The 21,697-nt window shown below is 54.0% G+C and overlaps 2 protein-coding genes across 4 annotated transcripts in view; both read left to right on the forward strand.

The window, feature by feature from the left end:
* The first annotated feature begins 239 nt into the window (after positions 1–239).
* OAF (out at first homolog) lies at positions 240–13,062 on the forward strand. Its single transcript, XM_054087112.1, has 4 exons — positions 240–490; positions 9,668–9,802; positions 10,462–10,642; positions 11,485–13,062. Exons 1-4 carry the CDS (start codon positions 275–277, stop codon positions 11,757–11,759), a joined length of 807 nt encoding a protein of 268 aa, XP_053943087.1. The 5' UTR covers positions 240–274; the 3' UTR covers positions 11,760–13,062.
* A 5,155-nt stretch (positions 13,063–18,217) lies between these two features.
* The window catches only part of POU2F3 (POU class 2 homeobox 3), a 45,403-nt gene continuing 41,923 nt past the window's right edge, over positions 18,218–21,697 (forward strand). For 2 of the 3 annotated variants that reach the window (XM_054087188.1, XM_009569887.2), the window contains exon 1: positions 18,281–18,503. In XM_054087188.1, coding sequence (XP_053943163.1) covers positions 18,296–18,503 — 208 coding nt within the window. In that variant the 5' untranslated portion in view covers positions 18,281–18,295. Of the gene's footprint in view, positions 18,504–21,697 lie in introns of all 3 variants that reach the window. The other variant, XM_054087187.1, reaches the window with a different exon arrangement.

Below are 21,697 nucleotides of genomic sequence, written 5' to 3' on the forward strand. Positions count from 1 at the left end.
AACTCTGTAGGATTCTATGATCCTACAATTCTAGGATTCTAATGATTCTGGGATTCCAGGATTCTACGATCCTGCGATTCTGGGATTCTAATGGTTCTACGATTCCGGGATTCCGGGACTCCAGGCTCCGGCAGTCCCACGCTGTAGCGATTCTGGGGTTCCGGGATTGCCGGATCCCGTTGCTCCGCGGCCCCCCCCAGCCCCGCCCCCGCGCCGCGCGGCCCCTTTAAGGCAGTGGCGGGGGCGGGCGGCGGCGGGCCGGGCGCGCGCGGGGATGGTGGTGGTGCGCGCGCTGCCCGCGCTGCTCGCTCTGGCGCTGGTGCCGCGGCCCGGCCCGGCCGCGCGGGCGGAGCTGCGGGTGCGGGTGCGCCTGCCCGGCGGCAGCGTGACCGAGGAGAGCCTGCAGGCCGACAGCCGCGCCGACTGCATCGCCCTCGAGCTGCGCGCGGGGGACGGCGCCCTCGTCACCCTCACGGCGGACTTCAGGCAGGTACGGAGCGGGGAGGGCGCGCGAGGGGAGCGTGGCGGAGCGGCACCGGCAGAGCCCGCGGGCCCGGCGGCCCCCGGGGATGCGCGTGCCTAAAGGATGTGCCGCGGTCCCTGCGGGCCCCCCGCCCCCGGGAGAGCCGTGGTGGGATGGCCCCAAGGCTCCCGGGAGAGCCCCCAGCCCCGGGATCCGCAGGGATGCTCAGGGATCCCGAGGGATGCGTGTGCTCAAAGGATGTGCCAGACCGTGATCCCAGCGGTCCCCCAGCCTCCGGGATAGCCCCCATGCTCAGGGAGAGCGGTGGTGGGATAGCCCCCCAGACCCCCCGCGATAGCCCCCCAGACCCCCCGCGATAGCCCCCAGCCCCGGGATCCGCAGGGATGCTCGGCGAGCCCCGGGGGATGCATGTGCTCAAAGGATGTGTCAGACCGTGGTCCCTGCGGTCCCCCAGCCCCCGCGATAGCCCCCAGGCTCGGGGAGAGCGGTGGTGCGATAGCCCCAAGGCTCCCGGGATAGCCCCCAGCCCCCAGGGGTGGTCCCCAGCCCCGGGATCCGCAGGGGTACTCTGCGAGCCCCAAGAGGATGCGTGTGTATAAAACCGTTGCCCGCCCGTGGTTCCCCAGAGCCGGGATAGCCCTCAGCCCCCGGGATAACCCACACCGGCGGGATAGCTCCCAGCCCCGGGATCTGCAGGGATGCTTAACTCTTTATCCTGGAGGGATGTGTGCGTGGAGAGGCTGTGCCTGCCTGTGGTCTCCCGGCCCAGGGGAGCGCAGTAGTGGGATAGCATCAAGGCTTCCAGGATAGCCCCCAGCTCCCCGGGATAGCCCCCGGCATAGCCCCGAGACCCCCCAGGCTAGCCTCCGCCCCAGGATCCACAGGGATGCTCGGCTCACCCTGAGGGGATGAGTGTGTAGAGAGGCTGTGCCCTCCTGTGGTCCTCCCAGCCCTGAGGAGAGTGGCGATAGGATTACCCCTCCGGTTTGCTCCCAACCCCCAGGATAACTGGTAGGATAACCCCCCCCCAGTTCCTCCGGGATAGTGCGAACCCCTAGGAAGGGCACTGGTGGCATAGCCCTCAGCCCTGGCATAGCCAACAGCGTGGTTTGGAGGTCCACTTTCACATGGTGATAATTGGCTGAGTTGGCGGTGGGATGCTCCCCCCCCAGCCCCCGGGATAACCCACGGTGGTGGGATGCCGCCTCCCCCCCCCCGCCAGCCCCCGGGATAACCCACGGTGGTGGGATAGCCCTCCGGCGTGGTTTGCGGATTGGCTCTCCAAGGTGAGCTGGGGCGGAGGAGAGCAGAGACTGCAGTATGGCAGCTCCTGCCCTTCACCCCTTGCGGGCTTAGCAGAAGGACCAGGTCAGGACTCTGTCATGTGGATTTTGTGGTATGAGTGCTGGTGGTCCTTCCAGACCTTGGACCGATGTGGAGCCTGGGAAATCCTGGCTGAGGGTCCAAGAGCCAGAACTGCCTCTGAGGAATGGAGGGTCCTGATGGATGTCCATCCGTCCTGTTGGGGTCTTTGTTTGTAGGCTCAGCAGAGCAATTCCCAAGCCCTTCAGGCAGGCTGCTCTCCCCAGTGGTGTTGCACCTGTAGCCTGGGCTGCTTCTGTCCTCAAAATAGGTGGTAAAGACCCCTGTGAGGTGGGTGGCAAAGCCTTCCCTGCACCCAGCTGACCCGAGCAGATCCGTTTCCTCTTTGAGTTGTGATTAGCGTAGTTTTGCATGGCAGGCATGGAACTGGGCCAGGACAGGAGAGTTCGTGCGGTGGAGGATCTCGTGTTCCTGCCTCCTTGATGGGGGTGTTGATGCTCTGCTGTACCTCTGGAACATCTCTCCACGATGCGTGTGGGGTGCAGTTAGCTTCTTATCAAACTCCTGCTCTCTTTGGGAGCATGTGTGTGAGTTTGTAGTGTGGAAACGTCTGACTGACAGCTGTCTGAAGGCCTGAAAACAGCCCTCCTGGAAGAGGAACCTTTCCTCCCCGCCCAGCATTAGAGGTGGTCCCTCTGCAGGAGGTGATGCTTGCTGGGCTGAATCCTAAGATCCCATGCTTCTCAGCAGGAGATGATAGTTTCTGGACCAGCATGGCATTCTTTGGAGCATGCCAAGCCTGGCTGGATGCAGTGAAATTTCTGTTGCACAGGGAAGAGCTCTGTCTGCTGCCCTGTGGGTGGCATGGCTGTCCGGGTGGCGCAGCGGTGTTGCCTTGTTCCAACCCTCTAGTCATACTGTTTGCTCAGGTGGACTTTGCTTTGAGGCAGGAGGAAGCTCAAACCCATGAGATAAGGTGGTGTGTCTGAACGTGTTGTGAACCTTGGAGCCTTCTGCCGGGGATTGTTCTGGTGCTTTTTCCCATTTTAGTTATGCTCTTTGGTCCCTTGCAAGCTTCTCAGGTGGTCCTCTTCCACCTGGAGAGTGCAGGGTGGTGCCTACCTCTTTCTGAGATGTTAGCAGAAGCCGTGGTGATTTGGGATGTTATCGCATGCTCCATCTACTCCAGCACACATGCAGGAAATTAGTCCCATAAAAAAAATTCCAAGGAGACACCGTACAGCAGGGAAGTTAAAGGAGGATGGAAGGACTTTTTCAGCCTGCAGTTCGCAAACTTGCATACCACACTGTGTTCCTGGCCAAGGGAGATCCAAGCTCATTGCAGATCCTCTAGGTAGGCCCTTTGGGAGCCTGGGATGCGACTTGTGAATTTTTGGTGTCCTGAGCTGTTGTTTCAGCGTTTTTCACTTCCTTCAGCTTTTCTGGAGGGGACCTTGCTCTTAGATCTCATCTACAAATCCAACAGAGGATGCGTTAGCTCTTCTCTCACTCTCATCCTTATTATAGTTGAGCTGCTTGTAGGAACAGGTTCTCTGGAGGTATCTTGGCTTCAATATGTTGAATCCTTAGCTCCATGTGTCCTCTCAGCTCCTGCTGGAAATACCGAGGAGATGGTCCCTGGAAGGCTTTGCAAGCATCAGATTTGCTGAAGTCAATTTCTAATCTTCAGCTTTAGAACAGTTGGGTACTGTCTGTCTATGGTTTATGGCTTTGCTGGAAAATAGCTGAATAAAGCCAGAAAGGCATAAAGGATCAAGGAGATGAATTTGTGGTGCAGTGAGTAATGGTGAGAGCAAGCAGCTGCTTGACCAGGCTTCCCCTTCTGACCTGTACTCCTGGCTGCAAACAGGCATTTCCCTGTTCTGCTCTAGTGCTCATCTTTCTAATATTACACAACTTCTCCTCTCCGGAGGAAAGTTCTTGAGGCTCTTAGCGTTGGTGAGAGCAGCTGGGGTCGTTGATCTGGCCTTCCCAAGCTGGGTTGTGCAGTCGTGCTATGGCTGAGATGCCGGGGTTTTGCACATAAGATTTTTCCACATCTCTGGCTTAAACTGCAAGGAGTTGGTCCACAAGTGGATTTTTATTTTAATTTTTTTGTTTTCTTTGCTGAAGAGCAGTTGCTGTTTGAAAAAGGACTGGAGAAGAAAGGAGTTACTAATGTCACAGTTTATTGGTGTGCTCTGACACAGGGCAGGACTTGAGCACTGGTTGGGTCTTCACAGAGATGGGTTTTCCTTTCTTTTCCTCCCCTCCAGGGCTGAACCTGAAGGAATCTTGTCTTTAGGACACACCAAGGTGTTTTCTCTCATCCTCTAGCGCAGCACAGACTGGTCACTCGGAGTCCAAACTGGGACTTGATGTTTTCAGGGTAGTGCAGCAGTGAAGGCAGTTTCATAGAATCATAGAATGGTTTGAGTTGGCAGGGACCTTAAACCCCATCCAGTCCCACCCCCTGCCATGGACAGGGACACCTCCCACTGGATCAGGGGCTCCAAGCCCCATCCAACCTGGCCTGGAACCCCTCCAGGGATGGGGCAGCCACCACTGCTCTGGGCACCCTGGGCCAGGGCCTCCCCACCCTCACAGCAAAACATTTCTTCCTCAGATCTCATCTCAGTCTCCCCTCTTTCAGGTGAAAACCATTCCTTCTCATTCTGTCCCCGCCCTCCCTGATCCAGAGCCCCTCTCCATCTTTCCTGGAGCTCCTTTCAGTCCTGGAAGCTGCTCTAAGGTCTCCTCAGAACCTTCTCTTCTCCAGGCTGAACAACCCCAGGTCTCTCAGCCTGTTCTTGTATGGGAGGTGCTCCAGCCCTCAGATCATGCTCATAGCCCTCCTCTCCTCTTTTCTTGCAGCTTGAAAGAATGTGACGAAAACACTTTTTCTCTTCCTGTGTGGTACTGTCAGGCACAAAATATTTTGCAAAAAAAGAGCAAGAGTGGACAGCAACCCTAAATGTTGTGTCTCATACGAATAGCATGATCTTGCCAGTTGTTAAACAGCAGCCTGAGAACAAAGTGGGTGGGTTTATTTCAAGGTCAGCACAAAGATATGGAAAAATTTCTTTTTCCTTCTGATTGCTGGAAACACCAGGGGGAAAGCATGGGGAATAGTATTTTAACGCTTGCGCTGCCAGTCTTGTTAATAAAGCTGATGTTATGTGATATGCTGGGGTTGGTGTCTTGGGAATTTCCTTATGCCAGGGGTCCATCATGTTAGGTGCTGTGTGACTACGTGATGTAGGAAAGCATCTGTCCAAAGGCTATACCTTTGTAGTTTGGAAAGTGGCAGAGATACTGAAAATACAAAAGGAGGATCATTCAGCACCTTTTGGGAAGCCAGGAAGGATGGGATAGGCTCGTGGTGGTGTCTCTTACCCTAAGCTGTAATGAGGTGCCTGAAAACACACTGTCTTGAACTGGTCCCTCCAAGTGTGGGTTGATGGCAGCTGTACCGCATGCAAAGGCAGCACAAGCACAGAGATGGAGGGCTCAGCTCCTGCCTTACGGCCAGAACTACATGTTGCTTACTCCAGGGCATTGGGGAAATCACTTGTTAAGTACGATCGAGCTTCAAAAGTGGCCCCTGACAGTTACTTTTAGGCATCCCTCAAGGTTGAGGGTGCTGTGCATGAGGATGCTGAACGAGAGGATGCCTTTTCCAAGCATCTTGGAGCATTATGGGGATTTATGACTGCTCAGTGCTTGTAGGAATCGGAGTCAAACCTTATTGCTTAATTCTCTCAGCACGTCCTTAATTCGCTTTCGTAGATCATCATCATCGAATCATAGAATGTCCTGAGCTGAAAGGGACCCACAAGGATCATCCAGTCCAGCTCCTGTCCCTGCACAGACAACCCCAACATTCACACCGTGGGGCTGAGGGCGTTGGCCAAATGCTCCTGGAATATTGTCAGGCTTAGAGCTGTGACTGCTTCCCTGGGAGCTGCTCCTGTGCGCCACCACCCTCTGGGGGAAGATACCTGAGCACAAGAGACAGTGTACCAAAGTGTCTTCATTCTGGCTATTTCCAGCAGCAGAGGGGTTAAAAACCATAATCCCCACCCAGTCAGGGCAACTCAGCTGGCTGGACCAGCAGTGCGGATGTAGTAACACCTTCTTTGTTGTACAAGGACAGTTTTCTGGCCAGTTGTAGCCGTTCCCTTGGGGAATGCAGACAGGGCTGTGACCACAGCAAAGGCTCCCGGCAGGGTAAGGACTCGGGCCCGGGGATACTGATGTTACCCGGCGCCCTGAGCAGTGCATCCCCTTTGCACACACCCACCACTCTGAGCTGGCACACAACAGCCAAGACAAAAGTGGGTCCCACAGCAGCACTGATGCCCTTGGGGGTGAGAAATTTGGCAGGAACGCTGAATGAGTTTGTGGGGAGGAAGGCATTGAAATAATTTATTTCCCTGGGAACTGGTTTGCTCCATTCAACATGAAGTCAAGATGCTGGGCTCAGATCTAGACCACACAGGCTTGTAAGTCCCTTCTGGATAAACCCTAGAAATGGAGGTTGGGTTGTTCTCACCCCCCAGATGACAGTCCCTAGAGGAGCTGGCTGAGGACAGCGTGAAGAAGGAAGAAGTAACAAGTGGTAAGATGAGAAGAAATGGCCTCAAGTTGCGCTAGGGAAGGTTTAGATTGGAAATGGAGGGGGGAACTTCTGTACTGAAAGAGTGGTGAACCACTGGCAGAGGCTGCCCAGGGAAATGGTGGAATCTCCATCCCTGGAGGTGTTAAAAAAGCATGTAGATGTCACACTTTGGACCATGGTTTTGTAGGCACAGTGGAGTTGGACTGATGGCTGGACTGGAAGAGCTTAGAAGTCTTTTCCAACCTTAATGATTTTATGAATCTATGAAGTTTGATTTCCCTGCTTCGCCTTGCACGTTACTTCTTTGCTGGAAGCGCCTTCGGTAGGTGCAGGCAATGTGGGGTGTTGGGAGCTCAGTGCACTCATTTGCATTCTGCCTTTAGGAAAGCAGAGCTGCTCTCTCCTTGCTTTGAAAGCCAAGGCCATGGTTCCCTCCAGTGCCCTGGTCAGAGCATGACTGCAGAACTGCTTGTTCTTGTTAGACCAAGCGTTTGTCATTCGAACCTAAACAATAGCTGTAACTCTACCCACCACATGAGCGCAGGTCAGGGCCAAGGATCTCATCGCCCCCATGATGAGTTCATCTGTGTTGCACAGGCAGCGTTCTGCTGAGGCTTGTTCCCTGCTGGGAGATTTTGCAGAAAGCCAGAATTAAAGGTGCTGTTTGTTACCTTGGCTGGGCACCCACCTTGCACTGATTCATCACTGGTGGGAAAGAGGTGAGGTGGCAGGGGAGGGAAAGGTTCTCTCAGTAGGAAAAACTTCAGTTGCTTTTTCCATGTGAGGAGCATGACATGTTTTTAATGTGACAGGCGTCAGTTCTTGCTCCACCTGAGGTTGTGTAGCCAGGGCAGGGCGAGCAGGAAAGCTAGAGAAAGTCAAGCATGGCTTTGAGGCAGAGAGGTGAAGCTGAGCTGGGGAAAAGAAGAAAGTGACTTCTTGCTCAGGAGAGAGTGGTCACTGCAGGACAGTCTCCTAGAAAATGGGCCAGCACATAGTACAGTTTCAGCACTACTCTGAAACCCACAGCAAGGGTCACTTTGGGACTGCTCGGAGCCACGTGAAGGTGGGATTACTCTCTTCAGAATGACACATGCAGTAGCAGCCAAGTGCTTGAACAAAATCGTAGAATCATGGAATGGTTTGGGTTGGAAGGGACCTTAAAGCCCATCCAATTCCACTCCCCTGCTGTGGGCCAGGACACCTCCCACTGGATCAGGGGCTCCAAGCCCCATCCAACCTGGCCTGGAACCCCTCCAGGGATGGGGCAGCCACCACTGCTCTGGGCACCCTGGGCCAGGGCCTCCCCACCTTCACAGCAAAACATTTCTGCCTAAGATCTCATCTTAATCTCCCCTCTTTCAGCTGAAAACCCATTCCCCTTTGTCCTGTCCGTGCCCTCCCTGATCAAGAGCCCCTCCGCAGCTTTCCTGGAGCCCCTTTAAGTACTGGTAGCTGCTCTAAGGTCTCCGCAGAGCCTTCAGAAGGATTAATCAGTTGCTCAGCATGTTCTCATTTTTACAAAAATCGCCTCCAACTCAGGATGTACTTCGAGGTTTTAATCTCCTTGTAGAGGTTTTCAGCCCGAGTACAACCCATGGCTATCCCTGTTTGCTTTTTCCAGACTGAATGCTGGTTGTTCAAAGCGAATGAAAATTAAATTAGCAGCAGAAGAATATGTGAGGGTTACGTACCAGTTTTAGTCTACTCATCCTGGAGCCTTCGCAGCATGGGAGCTCACAGCGGAGGAGCTCAGCTGGATTCAATGGAGAGGGCAATGTGGATTGTTCCAGTGATGCCAGAATCTCAGTGGGATTTCTCTCCATTAAAGCTCTCAAAAAATGAGTCTGTCATAATTTCACAAGTATTTTTGGAATCTCTTTCTTCCCAAACCTCCTTCGTGTCTTGCTCTTGTAGTGAGCTTTCAGTCAACAAATGCACTCGGCAAAATCTTTTCTCCTGTTTTGGGGAGGGAAACAAATCCCACGTTGCAGCTGTTCTTTGACCTGTCCAGATGTTCACTGAAATACCTACCCTTTTCTCTTCTGGATGTGGTAGAGAAGGCAGGGAATAAATAGTGGGCTCTGTCAGCTAGTCTGCAGAAAAACTGAGCATGGACACTGCTTGGAGCTTGTGGGAAAGAGAAAAGCTCCCTCTTTTTCAGAGCAAAATGAGGTTTGGAAGAAGCTGGGCTTATGAGCCATACAATAGGAACAGTTCGGGAGGAGAGGAATGATCTTAGCAGGCTGGTATAGTTTCTTCTTGGTGGTCCGTAGGCACCAATACCTGTCCAGTTCTCTGTGGAGTGCATTGTTAAGAGTGATGGCTGTGGGTGGGTGCCAAAAGGCAATAATTGCTCTTCTTAAGGAGAAGGAGGCACCGCTCCGATCCATCTGCTTAGCCTTTGCAGTAGTACGATCCGACACCAGGACAGGGGATGGCAGAGTCCCACCGAGTGTGCAAATCTCCCTGAAGCCAGAGGCCGGGTGAATTGATACCTGCATAGAAATTGGTGTTGGTTTATGCCAGGACAGGATATAGGGAGGTTTTGCTACTGAACGAGGTACTCTGTGACCTTACATGAAGGTTGCTGTGACTGGTTTTGGTTTCCAAGCTGCTTTTGGAGCTGATCTGCAATCTGTGTCAAGAGCTCTGTATATGATTGCCAAAAATATTGACCTGGGCAGAAAAACGTCAGCTGCAGCTGATGATAATGGGTTCCTTCTGACTTTAAGAATTTGACTTTCATTTCTGTCCCACGTGCTGTTGGGATCAGAAAGGAATAGTTTGTTCTCCAGGATGCCAGTTGCTCAGAGGCAACTGAGGGAAGGCAGCAGAAGAAATTAGGGACTGTTTGTCTTGAGTGATGCATGGACATAATGGCTATGTGCTAAGCAAAACAAAATGAGACTCCTTGGAGGCTCGTCTCCCTTCTTGGTAAAGGAAAGAAACTCCCTGCTATTGTTTGAGGATGGATGTGGGATGTGACCTGGCAGCAATTTGTCCCTGCCACAGTGGGATTGCAAAAACCCTCACTTCTTTACAGACGCCGGTTATTGTGCTGCAGGCTTTTGGGTGAGATCAAACCTGGAACTACACCACTGTGCTCAGGAGCAGAACTAGGAGACCTTGGTCTTTGTTTTGGCTGAAGCCGTTCTCTTTGACCCTGACTTCTTTGTTCACGCCACTGATGGTAAAGATTTGTGACTATCATTCTCTTTTACTTATCTCTCTGTCAGGAGGTGAAGATCTTCCGTGCCTTAATCTTAGGGGAGCTGGAGAGGGGCCAGAGCCAGTTCCAAGCGCTCTGCTTCATCACACGGCTTCACCGCAACGAGATCATCCCCAGCGAGTCGATGGCAAAGCTGCGGCAGGTAAGAGACACCCTGCAGCTGGCTCTAATGCCGGCTCCATCCTCCAGTCCATCCAGGGTTTCTTAGAGCTGTCCTGCCTGGATACCCTTCCCAAGCAGCTCCCATTTGTTTACCTGCTAGATTTACCTTTGACCACCCCTCTTGCTTGAGGGACTTTGTGTTAAACAAAGATTGTTGCTAGCATCGATTCTGTTTTACTGATGTAGAAGGAGGCATGACTTAGTTTAGCCTGGCCTGTATCAGAGAGTGGGTGGATGGCTGGAGCAATCACCATGGAAATTCCTGAGGGCTGAAAGAGGGGAGATTGAGATGAGATCTTAGGAAGGAAGAAATGTTCTCGTGTAAGGGTGGGGAGGCCCTGACCCAGATTGCCCAGGAAAGTTGTTGATGCCCTGTTGATGTCTCTGGAGGTATTTGAGGCCAGGTTGGATGGGCTTTAAGGTTTCATCTGACCCAAACCATTCTATGATTCTATAAACAATCATCAGCTTCAGCATCAACAAGAGATTTGACTGCTTTCCATCAAGATAAGATGCAGATGCATTTACAGAGGAATATCCATTTGTGCATCTTCTTATGTTGGCATGAAATCATGACTTGCTCTAAGGAATGATTCGTTGCAACCAGGCTTCAAGTTTTCATTATTTCATCCTCTACAGAAAAATCCCAGGACAGTGCGGCAGGCCGAGGAGGTGCGGGGCCTGGAACATCTCACCATGGACGTCGCTGTCAACTTCAGCAAGGCAGCTCAGCTGAGCTCTCACATCCACAATGTCTGTGCCGAGGCCAAAGAAGCAATTTACACCCGAGAAGAAGATGTCAAATTTTGGCTAGAGAAAGGTAGGTTTCCTTCAGTTTCATTGGAAGTGCTCCTGTCAGGAAGTTGGCACTCTGCTGTGATATCTCCTGCCAGGTTCCTGGTGATTGGCACAGATCATTTTGGCTTTTCTTTCACTGTCGTTATGGCAGATGAGGCATGTGTATTGCCTGTTTGTTAGCTTATCTGACTCTCTTTGATGGTGTTCTCCTGGGGAACCCTACGGAGCAGGTATTTTCAAACTAGCCTTTCACTGGGTCCATCACCCAAAAGAAATACATTCTTTACATGCTTTGTGTATAGAATCATGGAATGCTTTGGGTTGGAAGGGACCTTAAAGCCCATCCAGTTCCACCCCGTGTCCTGGGTAGGGACACATCTCACTGGATCAGGGGCTCCAAGCCCCATCCAACCTGGCCTGGAACCCCTCCAGGGATGGGGCAGACACCACTGCTCTAGGCACCCTGGGCCAGGGCCTCCTTACCTGAACAGCAAAACATTTGTCCCTAAGGTCTCATCTCCATCTCCCCACTTCCAGCTGAAAATCATTCCCCTTTGTCCTATCCCTGCCCTCCCCTGATCCAGAGCCCCTTTCCATACCGGAAGCTGCTCTGTGGTCTCCTTCCAGCCTTCTGTTCTCCAGGCTGAACAACCCAAATATCTTGGCTTACTTGCCCCAGAGCCCTTTCTTCTCCCATGGTTCTTATTCAGACTTATGTCCAAACAACCCCTGGAAGTGCATTCGAACCTTACGCTGTTTGCACAGTCTCCAGGACAGATGAGGAGAGCCGCGCTTGCTTTGGTGGCTCTTTGGCCTTGCCCTTTGGCAACATCCTGAACGATGTCTCTCTGCTTTCTCCAACAGGGGTTGATGGGTCCATGTTTGAGGTCCTTCCACAGACCTCTGACCTCCCTGACCTGCAGCGTTGCAAGCTGTGTGCAGACCGCTGGAAGCCCTGCATTTGCAGCTACTCGCTGAGCATCGAGTGGTACCCATGCATGCTGAAGTACTGCAAGAGTCGCGATGCTGGGGGCAAGGTTTCGTCTTACAAATGTGGCATCCGCAGCTGCCAGAAGGGCTACACCTTCGATTACTATGTGCCGCAGAAGCAGCTGTGTCTCTGGGACGAGGAGACCTAGCGGAGCCAGGCCAGACCTTTTCAAGAGGCAGCTCATCTGCCTCCTGCCACCATTTACAATGCTAAGGGCCTCCTGGAGCTGGCTGCTCCAAAGAAGGAATACGGTTCATAGTGGTGCCATGTACCAGGAGAGCTCTGTGTATGTGCCTTTCCTTCTGGCCCCCTGTGACTCCCTCCCCACCTCTCACTGCCTCACACCGAGATAAGTGAGCCCAGCTCACCACGTGTTGATGTTCTGCTCTCCAGGAGACTCAGCTTCCTGGAAGAAGCAGGAGATGCCAGTTTCTGGGGTGAAGCACCGGGAGGCGTGTGTTTTGCCCTACTCTGGAGTTAGCAGATGTGAAAGGGGGCAGCTCTGATCAGTCATCAGCCTTGAGCATCCTGATGAGTGGGCAGGGCAGGGAGAGAAATGGTCTTGGTCACCTGGGCTGTCAAACATCTCTGCTACCAAAGAAGCCCCTTTGCTGACTCCACCACCTCCTGGTGACTCAACAGCATTTCCCAATGGGAAAATGGCTGATTTCTGGGACCGCATACCCTGAACAAGGAAGGTACGAAGCCTGTCCAAAGCAAGAGCCTGCCTGTAGCCTTTTCTAGTGCCCAGCTGGCTGTGACATCCTTCCTGTAGCTAGAGATGTGATGGGGGGATGTATCCCAGCAATTACTTTTGCCACTAAAGGGCTGGTAATTAGGGCTCTAATTAATCCCTATTTAGACTAGTGAAGGCCTAACTTTTTGTGTTGGGGTTCTGCAACTCTCCCACTGAGAAACATCTAAGGACCTACGACTACCGTCATAACACTGCAGTTGTGAGCTGGGGGATGATCCTAGGTAGGTTCGTACTGAAGAAGACAACATTCTACATCTACATCCAGTTTTGCGTCCTACTCTGCCAGCTGTTCACAAGAAGCTCTTAGATAATTGTACTGCTTTGCTGTGCCTTGGTTTCCCCTCTGTGTAAAAGGGACAACAATTAAGATGGCCTTGACCCTGATGTAGACCTGGAGTGTGTCAGGAAAAAAACACTGCAGGAGTGCTGCCTGGTTCTTCTCTCCTCTTCCATTCAAGGTAAACCAAGCTGGGAGGGGAGAGAGGCTGTTGGGGTCATCGTGAACTCCTGTACCTCCTGGTGAAAAGCCTTCACAATGTGCCTTTTTGCTTAAAATAGAGGAATTTTTGACAAAGAATTTGGTCAAAATTATTTTTGTATGGATCACTTAAGGGGGGAGAAGGGAAAGGTATTTTAATATTGTAACATGAAGTAAAACACACTTGAAATGATTTTTTTTTAAAGCAAATTATTTATCCTTTGTAAGGTAAAATAAACTGATTTTTTTTTTTAAAGCAGTCCTGGCCTAAGAGATTCTCCGTGCGTCGTAATCTCTGTGTGTTCCGTTATTTGGGCTCTTGAAGGGTTGTTCCCATGCGGTAAGTCTCAAGCCTGTGCGTAGGACATTGAAGACCTGTGGGTGGGGATGGGGGACAGTCCTGCTGTTGAGGACGGCCACAGCACTTAGCAGGGAGGTCGTGCATCTCAAGCACACCCTCCACCCGGCCCCTCGGGAGGGACACAGCTTGGATTTACATCCGGCAGCTGTGGAACTTTCAAGCCCAAGCTCAGGTGAAATACAAGACCAGCAGTAGAAACAAGTCTGGGTGTTAGGGTGGTGCCTGCTCCTCTCTCTGAGCGATGGTGAGGTCCCATGAGGGGACATTCTGCAGATGTGCAGCTCGTCTGGGTCCAGCAGCCTCAATAAAGTCTTTGTTGCTCTATGGCTTGAGATGAGGGTGGTTGGGCCGGCTCTGAGCGATTTGCTCGGTGCCTGTGGAGAAACGTGGAGTGCTGATTCCCCCTAGTGTGGTGAATGTAGAGGCGGAACAGGGACTAATGCAACCTCAGCTCTTCTGTGCTTGAGCTACCGAGGCAACTTACCCCCTCGCTGGGATTTCTGGGGAAGCTGAAATTGGTGTTTTTTCATTTAGGTGGTCAGCATTTATGGGGATGTGTTCTCTGCCTTGAGCAGGGTGGGAGAGGATTGCGGGGCAGCAGCGCACCTTTCTGCTGGGAGCCCTGGGTAGTACATATCCATACATTGCTTTTTTTGTAGTGGTCCTTATTTCCTCTGAGGTGCTTGGATCATCGAGACATCTCAGGTTCTTCCCCGGTCCTTTTGGTGGCACAGGGTCAAGGTATTCCTAAGCCACCTTAGAAAAGCAGCATTGTGTACAACAGTACTGAAACTTCCCCTTGGATCTAGAGGTGATGGTCCCCTTGATCTAGGGGTGATGATTCAGCATTTTACAAGCTGGATCCCCATGTTCAGCAGTGCAGCGGAAGGGGTTTTTGAGGCATTTTGAGCTCTCTGTGCACAGCAGGGCCAGTGTTGTGTCATGGGTGCTCTGGGAGCAGCAGGTAAGTGAGGGGGTGATGGGCATCGTGCACTGAGCTCAACTCATTATTCAACTCATAACTCAGTTATTTCAAGGTTTGTGTGCACTCTGGTCGAGCTGGGCTTTGAGGGGAGGCAGGAAACCAGGATATGTCCCTCGGATGGGCTGCACAACCGCAGCATTTAGCAGCAGCACTGGGGGGCTCGAGGATGGTGGGCAGGGACCCCTCCCACTGGATCAGGGGCTCAAAGCCCCATCCAACCTGGCCTTGAACACCTCCAGGGATGGGGCAGCCACAACTTCCATGTCCTTCCTGTGCTGAGGACTCCAGGACTGGATGCAGGGCTCTAGGTGGGGTCTCACCAGAGCTGAGCAGAGGGGCAGGATCCCCTCCCTCAACCTGCTGGTTCCACTGCTTCGGATGCAGCCAAGAACACGGTTTGGCTTTCTGGGCTGCAAGTGTACATTGCTGGCTTATGTTGATTTCAACCACCAGCACCCCGAATCCTCCTCAGGGCTATTCTCAATCCATTCTCCCCCCACCCTGTGTTTGTGCGTAGGATTGCTCCAACTCCTGTGCAGGACCTTGCACTTGGCCTTGTTGAACTTCATGAGGTTTGCACAGATCCACCTTTCCAGCCTGTCCAGGTCTCTTTGGATGGCATCCCTTCCATCAATCTCTCCACGCAGCTTGGTGTCCCCAGCAAATCTGCTGAGGGTGCCCTCAATCCCGCTGTCCATGTCTGGAAAAAAAAAAGATATTAAACCACACCAGTCCCAACATAACGCCAGGATGGGGTTGGGCAGCCCCGGAGCCCCGTGGTGCAGCTTTCCTGGCCTCCACGAGTGGGTGCTGGCAGAGCAGGGTGCTGCTCCGCTGAGAGACGGGGTGGAGGAGTGCAGGATCGCTGCACAGCTTCCTCCAGGGATGCCTGTGGTCCATCCCCCAAATCACAGCTGTGCTTCCTGCAGGATCCGTCTGTCCTCAGCCTTGCTCGAAGAAGACACCTGCACTGTGATGCATTTGCCATTTCAAAGACAAATTATTCTTCTTGATGTACTTAACACTCTCCAAAAGCAGCTGTTGCAGGTGGAGACAGGAGAGCTTCCTGGCATGGAAAGGAGGCACTGCTGAGCATCCCTGCTGCTGGGAAAAAGCAGTGGGAGATTCCATAACATCTTTCTGCAGTTTGGGCTTTCAGGGCCTGTCCAAAGGCCATACTCCATAAATCAAGTGCTATCTGCAGAGCTTATCTTCCCTCAAGAGGGGAATAAACATTGGCGATGGGAGCGGAGGAACGTATGCATAGTGAGGATGAGAGTGGATGGATCATTCAGTGATGGCTGTAGTAAAAAAAATCTGCTGGCATCTAGGAGACTTTATCTGAGGACAGAGTTAAAGCAAATCTTCCTTCGCCTGGAGAAGGAGATCTTAGTTCACAGCAGAAACGAGTGCTGATGTGGTCATCCCTCCCCTATTTCTCCTCTCCCTGGGTAGCAAAGGCGTTTCAGGTGGCCTAATGATGGTTTCTGTCCTGCTTTGCCTTATGCTGAAGCCAAGGGTGCCCAGGTGAAGGGATTTGCTCCGGGGAGACCTTAGAGCAGCTTCCAGGACTGAAAGGGGCTCCGGGAAAGCTGGGGAGGGGCTCTGGATCAGGGAGTGCAGGGAAGAGGACGAGGGGGAATGGTTTTAAGCTGAAAGAGGGGAGATTGAGATGAGATCTGAGGAAGAAATCTGTTACTGAGAAGGTGATCTTATTTCCGCAGCAGAAAGGAGTGCTGATGCTGTCATTCCTCCCCTATTTCTTCTCTCTCTGTGCATCAGAGATGTTTCGGATGCTCTCATGATGGATTCTCTCACGCCTGCGTGGCGCATCACTGGAGCCAAGGGTACCCAGGTGAAGGGCTTTGCTCCACAGCTGTTTGGGGAGAAAAAAACCCGGAAATGTTCATTATTTCCTGACCACAATAGTCAGAAAAAGCCACTGTCTCCAGCTGCAAAGCGGGACTGGTGGCTGGAAGGCTCCCCGTTGTATTTGGCAGCATCTGCAGGGCCAGGAGAGGGCACTGCGGCCCCGCCTATGGCTGGGACAGCATCCCGGGATGCAGGATGCCCAGCATCCCATCCTGGAGCTGCTGCCGGGGGGATCCTGCCTCCCTGGAGCTCCAGGGCAGGCTGCTGGGCTCTGGAGAAAGGCAAAGCCAGCAGGGGGGAGAGCTGTGTCAAGGGATGGTGTTCAAAAGCTGCTCTGGTGTGGAGGGAGGAGAGCTCTCATGGTCTCCAGCCTTTCCAGGGCATTTCTTCTCGTGCCCTAGAGGCCCTTCAAACTGGCTGGCGTCCACCAGCAAACCCATGTTTGACGCAGTGAAGACACCTGATCGCGTCAGCCTTTAAGATGGGGAAAACCCAGATGTGGGGGTCATGCTGAAAACAGCCCAGCAGCTGCCCAGGAACGCCCCGAGGAGCAGGGTCTGAATGGCTGGGGCTCTGCCACGGGCTTGGGATCCATGGCAGGAGTCCAGCCCCTCCAGCAGCTCCAAACAAGCTGCCTGCGCAAACCACCCAGTGTCACCTTTCTGCTTCCTGGAGCAGCGCTAAATGCAGCCTGCAGAAACCTCCCCTCACACCCTGTCCTGCAAACGTTAGTCTGGCTTGGCAACTTCCCTTCCTAACTGCTTTTTCCCTCTCTCTCCCCTCTTTCCTCCACTTTTTCCTTCTAGAGTTTTATTTAACACATCCATCCTCTCCTCCCACTGCTTCGCCCTCTCCAGAGGGTGTCCTCTCTGACCACTGCAGCCCTAGAACACATTCATCCTCTCCTCCCACCGTGTTGACCTCTTCTTAGTCTGGCTTGGGAACTTTTCTTCCTCCCCACTTTCCCTCTCTCTCCCCTCTTTCCTCTTTCCTCGGAGGGTTTCGTTTAACACATCCATCCTCTCCTCCCATCGCTTTGCCCTCTCCTGAGGATGTCCTCTCTGACCAGTCCAGCACCAGAGCGTGGGACTGGGTTGGAGGTGAGGCTGGGAGAGCCTGCCCGCCCACCCATCTCTTCAGAGAAACCTGTCTTTCCAGGAGGGAAAGCAAGATGTGGGAAAGCCAAGAGCCCTGGAACGTGAATTAGCCAGGGAGAGATGAATGTGCGATAGCTTGTACCTGGCAGCTACCAATTGCGCGTGTTAACGCTTTCAGGAGGGGTTTGAGCAGCTCAGGTGTTCAGCACAGGCATCCTGGGATGTGTTTGGAGCCATCCAGGTAGTGCATGGCATGGAGAGGGAGCGGCTGGGTCCGTCGGGGTGACGGCCCCACCAGGGCACAGAGCGTGGGCTGAGGACCTCTGGCAGCTTCTTAACGAAGAAGCCAACGTTGGGGGATATTTTTTTCCCCCCTGGAAGGCAGTGAAATACTGGAGCTTTAAGCAACGTGGAGGTGGAGGGAGAGCGTGCCGCTTCTCCCCTCTTCTCGGGGGACCCCTGTACGCACGGAGCACAGCAGGAGAGGGGGGTCTCCCGGGCTGATCGCAGCCTTGCCCGGGGTCTTTAGCCAAGCCAGGCTGCTGCTCCGCTCTCAGCTCCCCTTTTTGTGCTGATGGTTCCACAGCATCCCGCGGGTTCAGCCCACACCGAGGGGATGCAAAGGCCCGGCTGCTTTCACGGCTCGCTCGGAGCAGACCCCAGGGTTTATCAGAGTGGGCAGAAGGGGCTCAAAGTGACGGAGCAGAAGCCGAAGGGCTGCTTCCACGCCTTGGATACCTTCCCTTCTGCACGCTGGCGGCTGCCGCCCAGCCTGGCTCGACGCCTCGGCCCCTCTTGCCCACGCCTGGCGAAGGGCAGAGCCAAAAGCCCATCGGCGAGGGGACGACTCTGCTGTGAGGCTGAGGCAGAGCCCCCCCGGAGCCCCCCGCTCGCAGCCCAGCGCCGGGAGCTGCGGGGTGCATCTGTGCAGCCGAGGCGGGAAGGGCGGGCAAACCACCTTCCTTCCTCCCTCCTTCCCACCCCACCCCACGCCCTGGTAGCGCTGCAGGGACTCATCCATTCCCGAGTTACTAATATGCAAATGGGTGCTTTTGCATGGGCCGGGCGCCAGGCTGTTGGGTGTCAGGGCACCCAAGGGAGCCGGAGGTGGGGCGAGGCGTGGCGCAGCGCCGCATGCTCACCTGGCCCTGCATGGCAACAGGCAATGGAGCTCTAGGTCCCTTCAGGAGCGGACCCACGCCTGGTTTGAGAGGCAGCGGGTGGCAGAGGAGGGAGGGCAAACTGGCAGCCCCTGGCAACCTGGGGCTGACGGCAGGAGGCTGGGCGCACCGCGGATTTCCCTCTTCCAGCAGGATGGTGAACCTGGAGTCTGTGCACGCAGGTAAAGGGCACTTGAGGCAGGATCGGGCTGGAGCTCACCTCGTCGCTGAGGCTGTGGACTCGGGCAAGAACTGGGGTTGCTCCTCTGACCCGTCCTCCCTTCTTTTCCTCCTCTTTTCTCCCGCTGGAGTTGGCTATCGCAGCCAGTGCCTGGTTAAGTGCCCACATTCCTACCTGGGATGCTGCTCTGATCCTGCTTAGGTGGCAGCCGAGCCATTCCCACATCATGCCGCCAGCCCCAAAGTCGGCCGGGGAGCAGAGCACAGAGGTCTCTTGGGTACCTGGAAAACAGGCGTTTAGTGCCTGACCCATGGATCCAAGTCATTGGGATAAAATGGGAGAAGTGAGAGGGGATAAATGCACAGAGGGATGCGGCAAGGGGGGGGCGGGAGAGAATGAGAGAGATAGGACACAGGTTGGAAGGAGAGATGTTGATGAGAAAGAGGGAAAAGGAGGGAGAAATGAATGAGAAGGGAGCTGCCGGAGGCTGGGTTGTGTGAGGAATGAATGAACAGGGATACTTGGAAAGAGAGAGACTCCTTTCATGGGGTCTGACCTAGAGGTACAGCTTAGGTAGTCTCACATCTTCTCCGGGCAGACCTCCCCTCTGCAATCAGCTGGGGCAATCACCCCAAATCCCTTGGAGCTGTGCTGATCTCCAGCTCGCCTTGACAGAGTGCCTTTAGCTTCTGCCCTCAGCTCAGGCTCCGTGCTCTAGGGGAAGGACTGCATCCGTGGGCACGCCAGAGCTGAGGGTGATGCTGGGGCGGGAGCCGAGCAGCAGCGGGAGTGAAGCCCAGATCCCGAGAACCCCTTCTGTGGCAGAGGCTTTGCGGGTGTGGGAGCCGTGTGTCCTGCCAGTGACCCGTGCCCAGTGCTTTGTGCAGCAGGAGATGCTGCAGCTTGTCCCCGGGTTTGGACGGGAGAGGGGGGATGCTTCCATCAGTCCGTCCCAGGCTCATTCCCTTTGTGTATCTATGGGTGCACTGCAGCAAAGCTCGAGTGTTTGGTGGTGCTGCTGTGCGGGGGAGACCTTGGGGTCCACGTCCAGCACCTGTAGCCCCTCAACAGGCCCTGCCCGCGTGTGGGTTGCAGGCGGGTCTGCAGGGCAAGGCAGATGCAGCAGCAATGCCATCACCTAACACAGCATCAGCCCTCCGCGGGCGGCAGAGGTGGCCAAAGCCTCGGCTCCACGGCTGCGTTGCAGCCTCCCCGTGGATGCCAGCAGCCCCTCCGCGGCCGCTCCGCACCCTGCCCAGCACGCCGGCTCTCTGGATCAGCCACGGGGAAGGCAGCCGGGCAGCCCTTGGCTCTGCCCGCCCGGCCGCGAGGAGAGGCTGTGGGATGCGGGAGGCTCGTGGTCGTGGCTCGGCGTGTGAGCCTGACTCGCCTGAGCACCTGCGATGGGTGTGCTTGTGCGCGGTGTCTCTCGGGGATGCATCCCCCGCAGGCTCCTATCCATCCGGCTGCTTTGCTTGTGGGCGACTCTTTCTTCATGAGAAGATTCCCAAAATCGATACTGTGCCCTCTGTCAAAGCCGGTGGCATCGCTCCCAGGGAAGATGTGGTCGGTACCCGCATACTGCACTCCCACGCTTCCAAACCCTCCCACCCTGCCAGCAGGGTCTAAGACCGAAGCAGTGTTTCTGGGGGGTGGGAGACCAACCTGAGCTCGGTGCCAGAGCCCGGCACCGGTGGGAGGGCGTTTGTTCACCCTTGTGCAAAGGGAGCTCAGCCTTGGGGTCCCCAATCCGCGAGGCCTTGCAGGGGTGCGCTCCCTCCTTTCCCCCGGCGGTCAGGAAAGAGGCAGTGTGCGAGGTGAGGGTGGGCTGCTCCAGACCCTCACGCTCTCCTCCCTGCTGGATGAGAGGGCTTTCCTGCAGCAGCACATTCCCCCACACGTACCACTACATCTCCCCAGGCGTTTGGATATCCCACCTTCCTGCAGCCTCCAGAGGGGCTTGGGCACCTAAAGCACGGAAAATCCAATAGGCTCCAGGTCTCAACCAGCTGAGTCCCTCCTGCCCTCACCACAGGCTTTCTTTTCTCCTTTCAAAGCCATCAGGCTGGTTCACCCTGGTACCTGTGCCTGAACAACACCAGCAGTAAGGGCTTGGGAAACCTTATTTGCTGACACCGTTTGTTTCAGCAAAAATATAGATGCAGATATATCCCCAGAGAAGTGTCTGCCCTGGTGCAGTTTCTTTGGTCTGGGTGAACAAACCAGACTGCCTCTACTCCAGGGATGTTTGCGAGCTGAGGTACAGCAGCACATTTTTAATATGGCCCAGGCCACAGCGGCGGCTCCTAATGGGTCTGTGGTCAGGAGTTAGGCAGTCCTGGGATGAATGAGCTTTCCCAGAGATTCTTTTACTAGGCTGCTTCTTCTCCGTACGTCGCCAACCTCGCAAACTGGATGGAGGAGCCTGCGTTCTGCTGGACTCAAAGTCGCACCGCCTGGGCTGCCTTGAGATGTTTTGTCAGATAGGGTCGGGGTTCAAATGCAGATGCATCGCTCTGTCCTGGTTCACAGTGGAAGGCTCTTGGTGTGTCAACAATAAGGTGTTGCCTTTGTTTTGGCCACGCTTATGTCATATTAAAAAGTAATTCCTGTGGATGTCTGCTCCTTGGTCTCAAGGACGCCTTGGAGGACGACTGGTGCTGTGCTGCTGTCCGTCAGTGCACCAGAGCCAGGCAGCCCCAAACCATTCGGATCAGTCTGCTTTGGTTAAAAGGGGTTTCTTTTTCTTCCTGGGTTGTTGGGGATTTTCCACACCCAAGATATTTAAACTTTTACTACATAAAAAAACCCTTTACTGCAATTAAAGTTATTACATTTATGTAATAAAAATGTAATAAGTATGTGTACGTTTGTCATAAACGGCAATTGATGGCAATTGATTCTTCATGAAAATGAAATTCTCCTGCTTTAGGTATGGGAGAATCACGGGGGACGTTGTTATCTCCTGACTCCAGGAGGAGGGAATGGAACTGGTGGTTAGCGTGTGATTGTGATATGTAATCAAACCACAGCTGCAATTCCTCCTGCCCTCCCCTCCCACCCAGGTTATAAAAGGCAGAGGAGGGGAGAGTTTGTTCCTGGGACTGAGCTCCTCAGGGTTTGCTTTTGCATCTTCCCTTCTTCAGTAGTGTCTGAACTACTCTGTGCCCATAAGGAGCCCCTTAGTCTTGGGGG

The sequence above is a fragment of the Cuculus canorus genome, chromosome 23 (genome assembly GCF_017976375.1).
Source record: "Cuculus canorus isolate bCucCan1 chromosome 23, bCucCan1.pri, whole genome shotgun sequence".
In the NCBI taxonomy this organism is placed as follows: domain Eukaryota; kingdom Metazoa; phylum Chordata; class Aves; order Cuculiformes; family Cuculidae; genus Cuculus; species Cuculus canorus.